Source organism: Perca fluviatilis, chromosome 23, assembly GCF_010015445.1.
Source record: "Perca fluviatilis chromosome 23, GENO_Pfluv_1.0, whole genome shotgun sequence".
NCBI classification, from domain to species: Eukaryota; Metazoa; Chordata; class Actinopteri; order Perciformes; family Percidae; genus Perca; species Perca fluviatilis.
In genome coordinates, this window is record NC_053134.1 from 500,959 (window position 1) to 515,876 (window position 14,918).

The following is a 14,918-nucleotide window of genomic DNA, read 5'->3' on the forward strand; positions in this document are numbered from 1 at the left end:
TGATCAGCGTTGGCCTGATGTAGGTCTGATCAGCGTTGGCCTGATGTAGGTCTGATGTAGGTCTGATCAGCACGTTGGCCTGATGTAGGTCTGATCAGCGTTGGCCTGATGTAGGTCTGATCAGCACGTTGGCCTGATGTAGGTCTGATCAGCGTTGGCCTGATGTAGGTCTGATCAGCACGTTGGCCTGATGGAGGTCTGATCAGCACGTTGGCCTGATGTAGGTCTGATCAGCACGTTGGCCTGATTTAGGTCTGATCAGCGCGTTGGCCTGATGTAGGTCTGATCAGCACGTTGGCCTGATGTAGGTCTGATCAGCGTTGGCCTGATGTAGGTCTGATCAGCGTGTTGGCCTGATGCAGGTCTGATCAGCGCTTTGGCCTGATGCAGGTCTGATCAGCGTTGGCCTGATGTAGGTCTGATGTAGGTCTGATCAGCGCGTTGGCCTGATGTAGGTCTGATCAGCACGTTGGCCTGATGTAGGTCTGATCAGCGTTGGCCTGATGTAGGTCTGATCAGCGTTGGCCTGATGTAGGTCTGATCAGCATGTTGGCCTGATGTAGGTCTGATCAGCACGTTGGCCTGATGTAGGTCTGATCAGCACGTTGGCCTGATGTAGGTCTGATCAGCGTTGGCCTGATGTAGGTCTGATCAGCATGTTGGCTTGATGTAGGTCTGATCAGCGTTGGCCTGATGTAGGTCTGATCAGCACGTTGGCCTGATGGAGGTCTGATCAGCACGTTGGCCTGATTTAGGTCTGATCAGCGCGTTGGCCTGATGTAGGTCTGATCAGCACGTTGGCCTGATGTAGGTCTGATCAGCTTGTTGGCCTGATGCAGGTCTGATCAGCGCGTTGGCCTGATGTAGGTCTGATCAGCGCGTTGGCCTGATGCAGGTCTGATCAGCGCGTTGGCCAGATGTAGGTCTGATCAGCGCGTTGACCTGATGTAGGTCTGATCAGCGCGTTGGCCTGATGTAGGTCTGATCAGCGCGTTGACCTGATGTAGGTCTGATCAGGTCTGATGTAGGTCTGATCAGCATGTTGGCCTGATGTAGGTCTGATCAGGTCTGATGTAGGTCTGATCAGAGTGTTGGCCTGATGTAGGTCTGATTAAAAGATTTTAGCAGCAGTATCACATAGTTTTATGTTTTTATGTGTCGAGTTAAGGGATCAGACTAATAACAATCCTACCTACAGCACCTTTAAGGGATCAGACTAATAACAGGATTTAATAAATGTAGATGTTAACTGTGTTGTTGTGATGTTTAGCTGCGTTTGGATTTGGTCGATCTGACGGCAGAAATCCAGAGATTCACAATAAGAGAGGAGGAGGAGAACCAGGAGGTATCAGCTGTCTAGATCCACAAACAGTAGAACAGCTGTGTAGATCCAGAAACAGTACAACAGCTGTGTAGATCCAGAAATAGTAGAACAGCTGTGTAGATCCAGAAACAGTAGATCAGCTGTGTAGATCCACAGTAGAACAGCTGTGTAGATCCAGAAACAGTAGATCAGCTGTGTAGCTCCACAGTAGAACAGCTGTGTAGATCCAGAAACAGTAGATCAGCTGTGTAGATCCACAGTAGAACAGCTGTGTAGATCCAGAAACAGTAGATCAGCTGTGTAGATCAGCTGTGTAGATCCACAGTAGAACAGCTGTGTAGATTGAGAAACAGTAGATCAGCTGTGTAGATCAGCTGTGTAGATCCACAGTAGAACAGCTGTGTAGATTGAGAAACAGTAGATCAGCTGTGTAGATCAGCTGTGTAGATCCACAGTAGAACAGCTGTGTAGATCCAGAAACAGTAGATCAGCTGTGTAGATCCAGAGTAGAACTGCTGTGTATTTCCACAAACAGTAGAACTGCTGTGTAGATCCACAAACAGTAGAACATCTGTGATTTAGGTTGTTGTTGGTAGTTTAGGTTCTGTGACTTGAATCAGACTTAAATCCAAAAAGGAAGGACTTGGACTCGACTGCTGAGACACTCGACATGTTCTGTCCCTTACTGAATGCCATTTTATTCAAAGAATAATAAAAGATTATATAAATAATATTGTGCGGTGGCCCTGAAGGTCTAAACACTAAACCGAATCTCACCAAATGTTGTGTTCATGTTTTGACTTTCTGGGGCATTTTGGTCCATATTAAATAAATACATAAATAAATATGGCTCTGAAAGACATCCTGTAATAAATAAATGTAAATATAAATACATGATTGTATAGATAGGTTTTACTATTTCCCAGCTGACTGGAGCCTGGCGGACATGTTGCAGTCTTTCAGTCGAGTGTTTGATGAATCGTTCTGTTCTGTCTGATTGTTTTTCTTCTTCATGTCTCTCAGCCGGCATACGTTCCTCACGCTCTGGCTTTTAAACGAGCGTACGCCATCAAGGTACTGACCCGAGTCCCCCGTCTGTCTGCGTTAGGGTTTAGGAGTCTAAAGCTCAGTTCAGACCAAAGATTTGCGATGAGACGAATCGGTTTCAGAACGTTGCAGAGAAAAGTTTCAGCAGTCTGAACCGCCGGATGGTGTCGCAGACTCACGCCAAGAGACTAAAGTTAACGCTCGTCTCGTCAGGAATCTTTGGTCTGAACTGGACTTTGTATGGCTGCAACGATTACTTTCATCATCGATTAATCTGCCGATTATTTCCTCAATTAATCGTTTGGTTGAAAAATGTCCATCCCAGTTTCTCAAAGTCTAAAGCCCCTGACACACCAACCAGACGGCCGACCGTCAGCAGAAAAGGTAGTCGGACTGATCAGTCTCCCCGAGTTGGTCCAAAAAGTGCCACCGAATACACCGAAGAGACGAGACCTATAATACGTCTCCATAACAGCAGGCGGCGCTAATCTGTATTGTTGCCCAAAAAATGAAAACCGGCAGCTGATTGGACGAACGCGTCACATGGGTCTGGCTACTTCCATCATGGCGGCTCGTTCAGAATCCGATATCTCATATTGTTCACCGACACATGTTTCTGGAAACATTTGAAGAGAGAAATACGCCGTGCAGTTGCTGAATCTGTCTTCATTTCAGATCAACGAAGGTCAGTTTAAAAGATTTTCATCAGATTTTGAGAGACTCTAGTCAAGCTCATCCTGCTTGTCATTTCCGGGTTAGCTCTCCACCAATCAGATGGGTCATTGAGTCCGACTGCCTGCCCTCCGACCCAGCAAGTCAAATCGGCCCAAATGAACCCCGACGGCTCGTCCGACTGACGACGGCACAGAACACACCAAACAGACTCGAGTCACCGACCTCGCCAGACTGTCCGACGGCCGATAATCGGCTCAGTGTGTCAGGGTCATTAGACAGACAGAAAGACATAAGGGCCATAAGGTGCTTTAAAGGAACACCCCAACTTATTGGGACTTTAGCTTATTCACCCAAGAGTATCCCCCATGAGTTAGATAAGTCCATACATACCCTTCTCATCTCCGTGCATGCTGTAGCGCTGTCTGACGCCCCAGCGGCATCAGGCCAGCACAGAACATGCAGGTAACTGGTTCCAGCAATCCTACTGCTCCGAATTGTGACAAAATAACACCAACATGTTCCTATCTACATGTTGTGATTTGTAGAGTCACAGCGTGTACAAAAAACTACGTAACATGAGACACAGCCGTTTTCTAACCGTAAACAAACTGGGAACTATATTCTCAGACAGGCTTGCTGCAAAGCAAATCATTCCGCCCAAGTACTATATTCTTCCGCCTGAGAATATAGTTCCCGGTTTGTTTACGGTTAGAAGATGGCTGTGTCTCATGTTACATTGTTTTTTGTACACGCTGTGACTCTACAAATCACAACATGTAAATAGGAACATGTTGGCATTATTTTGTCACCTTTTTGGAGCAGTAGGATTGTTGGAACCAGTTACCTGCAGGATCTGTTCTGGCCTGATGCCGCTGGAGCCGTCAGACAGCCTTACAACACACACAGAGATGAGAATGGTATGTATGGACTTGTCTAACTCTGGGGGTTACAGTGAATAAGATAAAGTCCCAATAAGTCGGCGTGTTCCTTTAAGTGTCTTGTTTTGTCCAAAACCCAAAGATATTCAGTTTAATATGATACAAAACAGAAAAGAGCAGGAAATCCTCATATTGTACTTTACCGATAAATTGATTATTAAAATAGTTAGTGAATATTTTTCTGTCGATGGACTAATGGTTGGAGCTCTACAGTCGAACCCTCTGCCGTCCTGTCAGACTCTGTCAGACTGTAAAGTGGTAATACTGTTGTTTGGGTTGTTTCAGAATCGCTCTCTGAAGGACAGAGTCCCCCTGAAGGACTCTGTCTCATCCTGTCCCACGGAGGTTTTGGGGGTCCTGGTCCCGCCGAAGGAGCCGTCCAGTCTCAGCGTGATGGAGACCCTGTTCCACACGGTACCAGAGCACCAAGACGAAGACCTGGACGCCAAAATCACCCGACGAGTTCAGAGAGCCGCTCGGAGAAAGGCCAAACAGGAACAGCTAAAAAGACTCCACAAAGCTCAGGTGAGTTTACCTGTGGACCGAGACGGTCTTGACTTAAAGACCAGATCCAACCATAAACTGTACACAAAAGTTCTGCTTCTCCTAAGTGGAATGCAGTCATCAGTAATGGTTTAATACCAGGGCCTCTCCTAAGTGGAATGCAGTCATCAGTAATGGTTTAATACCAGGACCTCTCCTAAGTGGAATGCAGCCATCAGTAATGGTTTAATACCAGGACCTCTCCTAAGTGGAATGCAGCCATCATTGATGGGTTTGAATACACCTGTGCTGTTCCCACTATGACATGTCAACATGTCTGCTGTGAAAAAGGTCTTGATCATGCACAACGAAACAAAACATGCAAGAATTAAATCCCCCTTTTGAACACCATGGCTGCCACTTTGCCATCCATGGCAAAACCCTTTTTTAACAACTTCATAATCCAGGGGAAAATAATCAATAAACGTGGTGTCGACATAAAACACGGCGCTTTCATTCCGGAGAGCGGAGGTCACAAAATACTTTCACCCAGGAAATGTGTGTTTCTCTGGAGTGTTTTAAATTCAAACCAATTCAATTTAATTTATAGTATCAAATCATAACAAGAGTTATCTCGAGACACTTTACAGATAGAGTAGGTCTAGACCACACTCTATGATTTACAAAGACCCAACAATTACAGTAATTCCCCCAAGAGCAAGCATTCAGTGTGACAGTGTGAGGAAAAACTCCTCCACGATCTTTTTTCTAAACTTAACTAGTCATTTTGGTGGATAATCTTAACTGTCGTCGCGGTGCTCTGTACCCGCGGTTCTCAAAGCCCCCTATTCTCAGGTAACTGAACTACCAACTGTCGCTGATACGAAGGAACTCTGTAGCCGCGAGCTCTCTGGCGGCTAAACACAACTAGCAACTGCCGCTTGGGGCGGTCGCCTAGTTTCGTAGGATATCATACGTATTGGTGTGCATACATTTCCATACTGTATTTATATTTTTCCATTCCGAGTACTTACTTTTTCAATATCATTTATATTATGGTTAATTACTTTTGCTATGTTATTTAATTACATATAATTCAATCTAATTTCACGTCAATTACTTACTAACATTACAATATTTTTTGTACTATGACCACCTCAATTTACTTTACAATACTTTTTATATAATGCCACTTTACATTCAGCCTGTTTGTTTTAATTGTGGAAAAACTGCTGCTGTAACAAGTGAATTTCCTCATTGTGGGATGAATTAAGTATTATCTAATCTAATCTAATCTATATCATACGGACCTGTTCATAAGAACACGTTGGGTCTTATAAGCAGTGTGTAATTATATATTCATGCCAATCATTTGGTAACCGTGGTTCCCTGAACGTTTGTTTCAGATGATCCAGAGAGAGCTGCAGCAGGTGGAGGAGAAACAGAGACAGCTGGAGGAGAGAGGAGTGATGGTGGAGAAAGCTCTGAGAGGGGAAGCAGGTATATCATATGGCGTTTTTCCACTACATGGTACCTGCTCGCCTCGCGTCTACTCACCTTTTTTAGTTTTCCATTCTGATAAAAAGTCCCTGGTACCTGCTAACAGGTCCTGATTGGTCGGAGAGAATCGTCACTAATCACTGCGTCATCATCGCTAGCAACAGGGGGGGGTGGGAGGGGTCCTGAACAAACCGCCATTTTGAAATGGTTTAGCCAGCGGTAGTTTATTTGCTGCATTCAGCTTCTTTAGAAACAAAATGTGTCTTCCTTTTGCCTGAAGAAGACCCAGCTGGGTCGAAACGTTGCATTTTTATATTAAATATGGGAGTTTAAAGCAGTGTTGCGGACATTATATTATTTTCGTTTTAAGTATTTTCATTTGTCCTGCACCTGCCAGAAGGTGGGATGTGCACACAGTTACTTTTATAAATTCTTCCTTCAAACAGCCACATGCCGAGAGTCAAAAACACACACCTTCCACGTTCTGCGTGTGTGTCGCGTTAGGTCACGGCAGTTTCCTGTGGTGTCGCTATGACGACCAGCCACGCTCGCCTCACGCATGAGGCGGTACTAAATCTGCCACATAACAAGGAGGACGGTGCACCGCGGCCGAGCCGAGTAGAGTCGAGCAGGTACCATGTAATGGAAAAACACCAATATATAAAGTTGGGGTACCACAGGGGTCCATACTGGGCCCTCTGCTCTTTAGTTTATATGTCAGCTAACCAGAGATGTTCACAAGTCTCTGACCTAGAGTCCACATATTTTGCATTCAGCGCTGCTTTTGTTTGGGCCTTGTTGACTGAAGTTTTTAAAGCCAAACCCTCAGAATAAACTGCCATAAACACTTCCCTCTTCATTTTGGATCTTTTTATAGAAAGTATAGCCACGGTTCGACACAAGCACGTTTCTGTGTCTTTGTACACACAGTAGTCTTTTAATTCTCTTAAAGAAATTGTGCTTTCTTCCTAAAGATTTTCCTTCCTTCACAGTCATTAAGCAAACTATATTATGTTTTTAATCTTGTCATGAAAATATTATGAATTATGAATAAACAAAAGTACATAAAGCAACATATTTTAACTGAGCGTACTGATATGATGAAATTTACTAGAAATAGTTTTAGTGCTATACACAAAGCTTCTGATGAACCGCATGGCAAATCTACCGTGAATCTACCTCTATGAGGATGCAGGTACAACATATATTAAGTTGGGGTACAACAGGGGTACATATTGGGCCCTCTGCTGTATGCTGATGACACAGACTTCTATCTATTCAATTCAGTTTTATTTCTAGTATTAGATCCTAACAGGAGTTATCTCAGGACATTTTACAGATAGAGTAGGTCTAGACCACACTCTATAATTTACAGAGACACAACAAGAGCAAGCATTTGGCGCGACAGCAGCGAGGAAAAACTTCCTTTAAACAGACAGAAACCTCAGGCAGAACCAGACTCTTGGTGAAGAACATGAGACATTTTAAAGTGCAGTTTTCTGCTGATATTTTCTTTCAAGTAACACAAACAATCTCTGAGTGTGTTTAACGATGACTCACCTGTGTTTCTGTCAGATTATTGGGGAGACGCCAGCGACAGCCAAGACACCGAGCTACACCTGGAAGGTTAGTTTGATTTATGACTTCATAATAAACAACTGAAGCTGCCTGTTCTCCTGAATCATTCATACAAAAAGCTACCAAAGCATTGACAAACTGCCACTTTGCTTGTTTGAAAGCCATGATGTCTCTCTCTCATGGGTGGGCCAAATTCTCTGGGCAGGTAAAGCAGAAAAAGGGGAGGTAACCTTTCCCCTTATGACCTCATAAGAAGAAGATTCCAGATCGGTCCATCTGAGCTTTCATTTTCTCAAAGGCAGAGCAGGATACCCAGGGCTCGGTTTACACTTATCACCATTTCTAGCCACTGGGGGACCAAAGGCAGGCTGGGGGAACTCATATTAATGTTAAAAAACCTCATAAAGTGACATATTCATGCCATGGGACCTTTAAAACACAGAACTATCAAAACGGGGAGCGGAGTTCATGTCATGGGCAAAACATAAGACTTTCACCCTGGTAATAGTGTTTTAATCCAAACCACCATCTTTTTCCTAAACTCAACTGGTCGCTTTGGTGCCTAAACTTTACTTTCGTTACCGCATGACGCTTGCTTCTTGTGGCCTAAACTTAACCATAATGTCCGTCGAAACAACTCGCGGTGCCCTGTACCCAGCTCACAGTCAGCTATTCTCGGATAATGCCGAATGCCAAACGACTATTCAAGCGACTCCACTGTCGCAGACAAATGTCCAATAATCTGGGAATGAAACCCTGAGTGTTAGACTTTAGTCACTTTAAAGTCTTCTAGTGCATGGTATGCATAACTCAACCACCAACTGCCGCTGATACGGCCGAGCTGTGACGGAGGTCTGTAGCCAGCAGCATAAAGCTTCATAGTGGCGTAAACAGCTAGCAACAGCCTCTCTGCGTCATGGCGCTCGTAGCCAGCTGTCACATGACCAGCCGGCCGTCTCCTAGTTTGGATGGATATAATAAAACCCATTTGTGAGAATGTGTTGCCCGTTATACTGCAGCATGTCAGTAACGTTGTGATGGAGGACGTGAAAACAGCCACTCAGTGTGATGGGAAGTGTCGCTTTTTTCGATGCTTTTGACATTTTGTTTTCATTCATAGTCAATAAACCCTAATTTATATAACATTATACCTCATTTTTAAGATGAAAAAATTTAGAAGTCATGAATTATTTTGACTAATAGTTAAGATCAGAGGATGTTGATGGATCACAGACTGGTGTATGTCAAAGTTACTTTTTTTTTCAAATGCTACAAAATTGAATGAAAGTAATTAGTAATTTTAATTCACGAATGTTGCATGGCTTCCACACAACGTACATACTGCACATGTATCTGTGTTATTTTTGGGGGGCATTTGGTTGAAATAAACCATTATTTCTGATAATTTTCTGAACAACCCACGAGGACAACACAAGGGTTAAACACTATGTTTCGATTAGCGATTAGGATCAACAGGTTGTTGTAAATGTTGGTCTGGTTTGTATTTTGGGTGAACTGGACCTTTAAAACCTCTGATGTCTGCAGGAATGGGGAAACTGGAGAATTCGGCTCTGATGCAGCAGTGGTTCCAGTTGGTCCAGCAGAAGAACTCTCTGGTCCGATACGAATCTGAACTCATGATATTGTGAGTAGCAGACCTTTAAATTCAGCAGCAGGTTCAGGTTTATCAGGAAGAATCCAGACTGTGTGGATCCTGGATTCAGTCTCTGTCCTCTGCTGTGTCTCAGTCTCTGTCCTCTGCTGTGTCTCAGTTTCTGTCCTCTGCTGTGTTTCAGTGCTCGAGAGTTGGAGTTGGAGGACCGCCAGAGTCGCCTGCAGACGGAGCTCAGAGAGCGGATGGCCGTGGACGGTAACACAGCACGACTTTGTGTTTCTTATTTTAATCACCAAACTTAACACATGACGCTACAACTGTGGAAAGATCAGAGTACCAAGCTAGAAATTTAAAATGGATTTCATGTCACACGGCAGGACCACGTTCAGCCCCGACAACACATAGCAACACGTTTATTTAAACTGTAACGGTGGGGTGTTGAACCCCCGGCTGTGAGCTCTCTACCTTTTTATCACCACGAGTTTACAGACACGTCTCTGCTGATTGGCTGTCGGCTGGGACACAGCCAACAAACCAGAGACACGCCCACCAAACTAGAGAAAACAGAACTCAAAGCTGTTTCACACCGTTCTTTACTAGCTAATCCACAACGCGTTTTAGTTCATAATGGAGGATCAGACTGATGCCGAGCCACAGGAGAAGGAATCTTCGTCGCCAAAAAAGCAAAAATAGGAAGACATGTTGTCATATCTTCTTGGTACATAACGGCTACCGTAGTTGCAACACGCATTTGAAAAAGCAAGGCGCTAGAGAGCAATATTGGTTTGAATGCAAAATACAATTTCACCGCTAGATGGGAGAAATTCCTCCAATACACAGTGTACCTTTAACAAAAGAAGAAATAGAGGCAAGTTACTTATCCTGCATTTTAATATAACTGAATTATAATTACACAAAACGGTAACCATAGCAACACGCTGCACGCCACTCAGAGGAAACACGTCCTTCAACACACATGTCCTCGGATGGTTTGGAGGAGCAGTTGGTAAATTCACACAGTGATGGAATTGTGCAGACATGTTACATTATGTAATAAAACGTGTTGTTAATTCAATTCAATTTTATTTATAGTATCAAATCATAACAAGAATTATTTCAAGACATTTCACAGGTGTGGCCAGGTTGGCTTAGTTGGTAGAGCAGGCGCCCATATATAGAGGTTTACTCAATTCAATTCAGTTTTATTTATAGTATCAAATCATAACAGGAGTTATCTCGAGACACTTTACAGATAGAGTAGGTCTAGACCACACTCTATAATTTACAAAGACCCAACAATTACAGTAATTCCCTCAAGAGCAAGCAGTGCGACAAGGGCGAGGAACAACTCCCTCTTGGGAAGAACCCTCGGACAGACCCAGGCTCTTGGTAGGAGGTGTCTGACGGGACAGACCCAGGCTCTTGGTAGGAGGTGTCTGACGGGACAGACCCAGACTCTTGGTAGGAGGAGTCTGATGGTGCCGGTTGGGGATGCGATGAACAGTGGCATTAATAGTCATACTCCTTGATGCAGCGGCCGCAGATTTGACTCCGACCTGCGGCCCTTTGCTGCATGTCATTCACCTTCTCTCTCCCCCTTTCATGTCTTCATCTGTCCTGTGGCCTAAAATGCCCCAAAAGATTATCTTAAAAAAAAGACACTTTACAGATAGAGTAGTTCTAGACCACACTCTATAATTTACAAAAAACCAACAATTCCAGTAATTCCCCCAAGAGCAAGCATTCAGTGGGACAGTGGTGAGGAAAAACTCCCTCTCAGGAAGAAACCTGGGACAGACCCAGGCTCTTGGTAGGAGGTGTCTGACGGGACAGACCCAGGCTCTTGGTAGGAGGTGTCTGACGGGACAGACCCAGGCTCTTGGTAGGAGGTGTCTGACGGGACAGACCCAGGCTCTTGGTAGTAGGTGTCTGATGGGACAGACCCAGGCCCTTGGTAGGAGGTGTCTGATGGGACAGACCCAGGCTCTTGGTAGGTGGTGTCTGATGGGACAGACCCAGGCTCTTGGTAGGGGTTGTCTGACAGGACAGACCCAGGCTCTTGGTAGGAGGTGTCTGACGGGACAGACCCAGGCTCTTGGTAGGCGGTGTCTGACAGGACAGACCCAGGCTCTTGGTAGGAGGTGTCTAACGGGACAGACCCAGGCTCTTGGTAGGTGGTGTCTGATGGTCCCGGTTGGGGGTGTGATGAACAGTGGCAATAATAGTCACAATAAAGATAATGGATCTTGAAATAGTATTTGTAGTAGTTCATGGCGTAGCAGGTTACAAGACATAATAAGATATTTGATGTTGTGTGCAGACCACCTGAAGGAGGAGTGGCAGCTGCTGGAGGAGCGTCTGATCCTGGAGGAGATGCTGGACGTGGTGGAGCAGAGAGACGCTCTGGTGTCTCTGCTGGAGGAACAGAGACTGCAGCATCGGCAGGAAGACCAGGACCTGGAGCAACTCAGCTGGGCCTGAACCGCAAGTCTCAATTCTCTGTGAGACTGAACAGAACCAGAACAACATGCAGGAGGTAGCACAGCTGCCTTTATGAACGACAGCAGACAGTCATCAGCGTATAGTTAGAGCTCTACAGTTTGGTTCCCATTTTCTCCAGAAGAATTTTGATTATTAATGTCTGAAGTTGCAAAGAAACTCCCGCACACTGTCTAACTGTCTTTCTGTCTAACAAAAAGTATATAAAGTTTAATAGTAGGCAACTCAGCTGCACCTGAACTAAGACTGCTGTGATGTCATAACAATTGCAATTCTGAACTCTTTACGAGACTGAACAGAACCAGAACAAGATGCAGAAGGTAGCATTGTAGCAACAGCAGACTGTCATCAGCGTAAAGTCTGAGGTTTTGTTTCAGCATTGGGGGGGGGGGCACATTATAACCGGTGTGCCTTGGGAGTCTTCAGCATCAAACACTTAATTTTTCCTACACTCTAAGAAAGAAATCCGTAAAATAACAGAAAAGTTCTGGCAGCTCAGATTAACAAACGGAAATGATGTGTAGCTACAGTAAAAATACAGAAGTTAGGCGTGTTATATAACATTCTCTCATACAAAGCTGCTCAGTTAGTAAACTTTTTTTTCCAAAAATGTGGACTTAATCTCCCAAAACCAATCATATTTTAAGGGAGGGACAAATCTACCTCTCCTAAATATTGGGGGGAATCAGAGCTTTAAAGCCAATCAGATTTGCCATTAGCCACATTTGTTTTCCTCCAAACTAAGTTTGATTTGATTTGGTTTTGTTTCGCTCCGTTCTGTTCGTCTTCTCCGTTTCAGCGTAGCTCGTTATTGATACCGAACGGTTGTACAACACGTCACCACACAGTGTTCATGGGAAATGTAGGATTAGCACTACAAGCAGTGTTGCCAGATAAAGATGTTTCCAAGCCAAACGCACACAAAACCGCCCACATTTCTTGGCGAAAAAAAAACCAATCTTTACCGATATTTGGCAGGTTGGCAGGTGTCAATTTAAAGCCCTGGGGGGAACATGTCCCGCATCATTTCTTTCAATTACCAATTTTATAAAATACGTTTTACCAAAAATAAATGAGGTACAAAGCTTTATTTTGAGCTTCTTTCCACCGATGTCACGCACGCTGTAATCCCGCCTCTCAAACACAGAAACACACCGAGCCGTCTCTGTGTAACGTTACCGGGAATGTAACTAAGTACATGTACTCTAGTACTGTACTTCAGACCAAATGTTGAGGTACTTGTACTTTACTTGAGTCTTTTCTTTTCATGCCACTTTCTACTTCTACTCCACTACAGTCATCTGTTACAGCTTTAGTTACTAGTTACTTTAGTTATTAGTTACTTTAGTTACTCCGCTACATTCATCAGTTCCAGCTTTAGTTACTAGTTACTTTAGTTACTCCGCTACATTCAGCTGGTACAGCTTTAGTTACTAGTTACTTTAGTTACTCCGCTACATTCATCTGTTACAGCTTTAGTTACTAGTTACTTTAGTTACTTGTTACTTTAGTTACTAGTTACATGTAGTTTATAAATCTGATGTTTGATTCTAAAGTAAACTAGCCGACAATATAACGACTACAAGTCAGCTGAGATGATGAGACCATTAAACACACAACTGGTGGTGTGTCTGTCTGTGTGTGTGTGTGTGTGTGTGTGTGTGTGTGTGTGTGTGTGTGTGTGTGTGTCTCTGTGTGTGTGTGTGTGTGTGTGTCTGTGTGTGTGTGTGTCTGTCTGTCTGTCTGTCTGTGTGTGTGTGTCTCTGTGTGTGTGTGTGTGTGTGTGTGTGTGTGTGTGTGTGTGTGTGTGTGTGTGTGTGTGTCTCTGTGTGTGGGTGTCTGTGTGTGTGTTCCTTTACACTTTCTACAATGTTGTAATACTTTAACTACATTCTCCTGACGATACTTACACATTTTTACTGAAGTAACATTTTCTCTGCAGGACTTTTACTGTAACTGAGTATTTGTACAGTGTGGTATTAGTACTTTTACTGTACAGTGTGGTATTAGTACTTCAGAGCTTCAGCTTATAGATTTGATTTTTGTGCCAACTATCAGCTGTCCATCAGTCCTCCCACAACTTCACCTCTGCCTTATTTCATCTGATAAATAACTGTTAATTCTTGCTGTAATGATCTGATGGTTTTTAATGTTAAACATTAATGTTTTAACTAACACTCAACAAAAACTGCCTTCTGACTTGTATAATAAATCATTTACTTCTTATTTCTGTGGTTGTTTTGATTTATACGATCAGCTGAACTGTTTTTATGTTTGATCAGAGAACAGTACAGAAAGGACAAGTCCCGCCCCTTCTTGTGTGTAAGTCCCTCCTCTTCCTGTGTCCACCGTGGGACTTTATTTCAGTAACAATGGCTGCGGTCGAATAGTCAAATTATCTCAGGAAGGTTCCTAACGGAGTGAACTGACCCGGCTGCCATGATGAGAGCCGTTGGGACTGTCTTAGTGATGAGGAAAGGTGCTTCAATGGTTCCTGTGTGACCTCCTTTAGCAGGAGATACACTGGACCATCCTTTACTAGAGGAACAGAGATAATGCCGACCCACAAGTCCTTGTGGCAGCAAAATTTAACGCAAAGCATCATCATTTTGCCATTCATAATCAGAAGGTGGGTTAGGGGTTAGGTTTGGGTTAAAATGCAGCGCCCAGAATGGGTGCTGCGAGGGGCACGGGCCCAAGGGGACCACTGGTGTGAATAAAACACTTTAAAAAAGACGGGGCTGTTTAAAAGACGGCCAGATATTAAAGGAAGGTTAAAAGAACCACTGGACAGGAAGGACAGCGGGAAATTAAAACTTTAAATAAAAGGTCAACTCCACAACTACCCGGTGTCTCTCCTAGAGAAATAATAAAGTAAAAAAATAAATAAAATATACACACAAACACATACACACATATATACATACATACATATACACATACACACACATACATATATATATATATATATATATATATATACATACACATACATATATACATATTTATACACATACACATACACATACGTACATACACACACTTGTGTTGGGTTGCTAAAACAGTACAGTTAGAGTTAGAGATAGGACAATTCTATGATGACCCCAAGAGGGGAAATCAGGTACTGCAGCAGCACAAGACAGAAAGTACAGATTGAGCACAATAAAATAAAAATAAATTTGAATAAATAAATAAGAGGTATATACAGTGAAAACTACAGTATACAGAAGTTTGTATATGACATGACACAGTTATATAA

General features: G+C 43.5%; 1 protein-coding gene across 2 annotated transcripts; it reads left to right on the plus strand.

Annotated features, from left to right (window-relative positions):
- Positions 1–682: 682 nt before the first annotated feature.
- micalcl (MICAL C-terminal like) lies at positions 683–12,837 on the plus strand. Of its 2 annotated transcripts, XM_039792149.1 has the most exons (9): positions 683–1,056; positions 1,106–1,345; positions 2,348–2,398; positions 4,270–4,509; positions 5,874–5,967; positions 7,543–7,593; positions 9,091–9,190; positions 9,342–9,415; positions 11,481–12,837. In XM_039792149.1, exons 4-9 carry the CDS (start codon positions 4,378–4,380, stop codon positions 11,639–11,641), a joined length of 612 nt encoding a protein of 203 aa, XP_039648083.1. In that variant the 5' UTR covers positions 683–1,056; positions 1,106–1,345; positions 2,348–2,398; positions 4,270–4,377; the 3' UTR covers positions 11,642–12,837. The 2 variants fall into 2 exon arrangements, with proteins under 2 accessions (XP_039648083.1, XP_039648081.1); XM_039792147.1 differs by having other exon boundaries at positions 683–1,345.
- Positions 12,838–14,918: the final 2,081 nt, after the last annotated feature.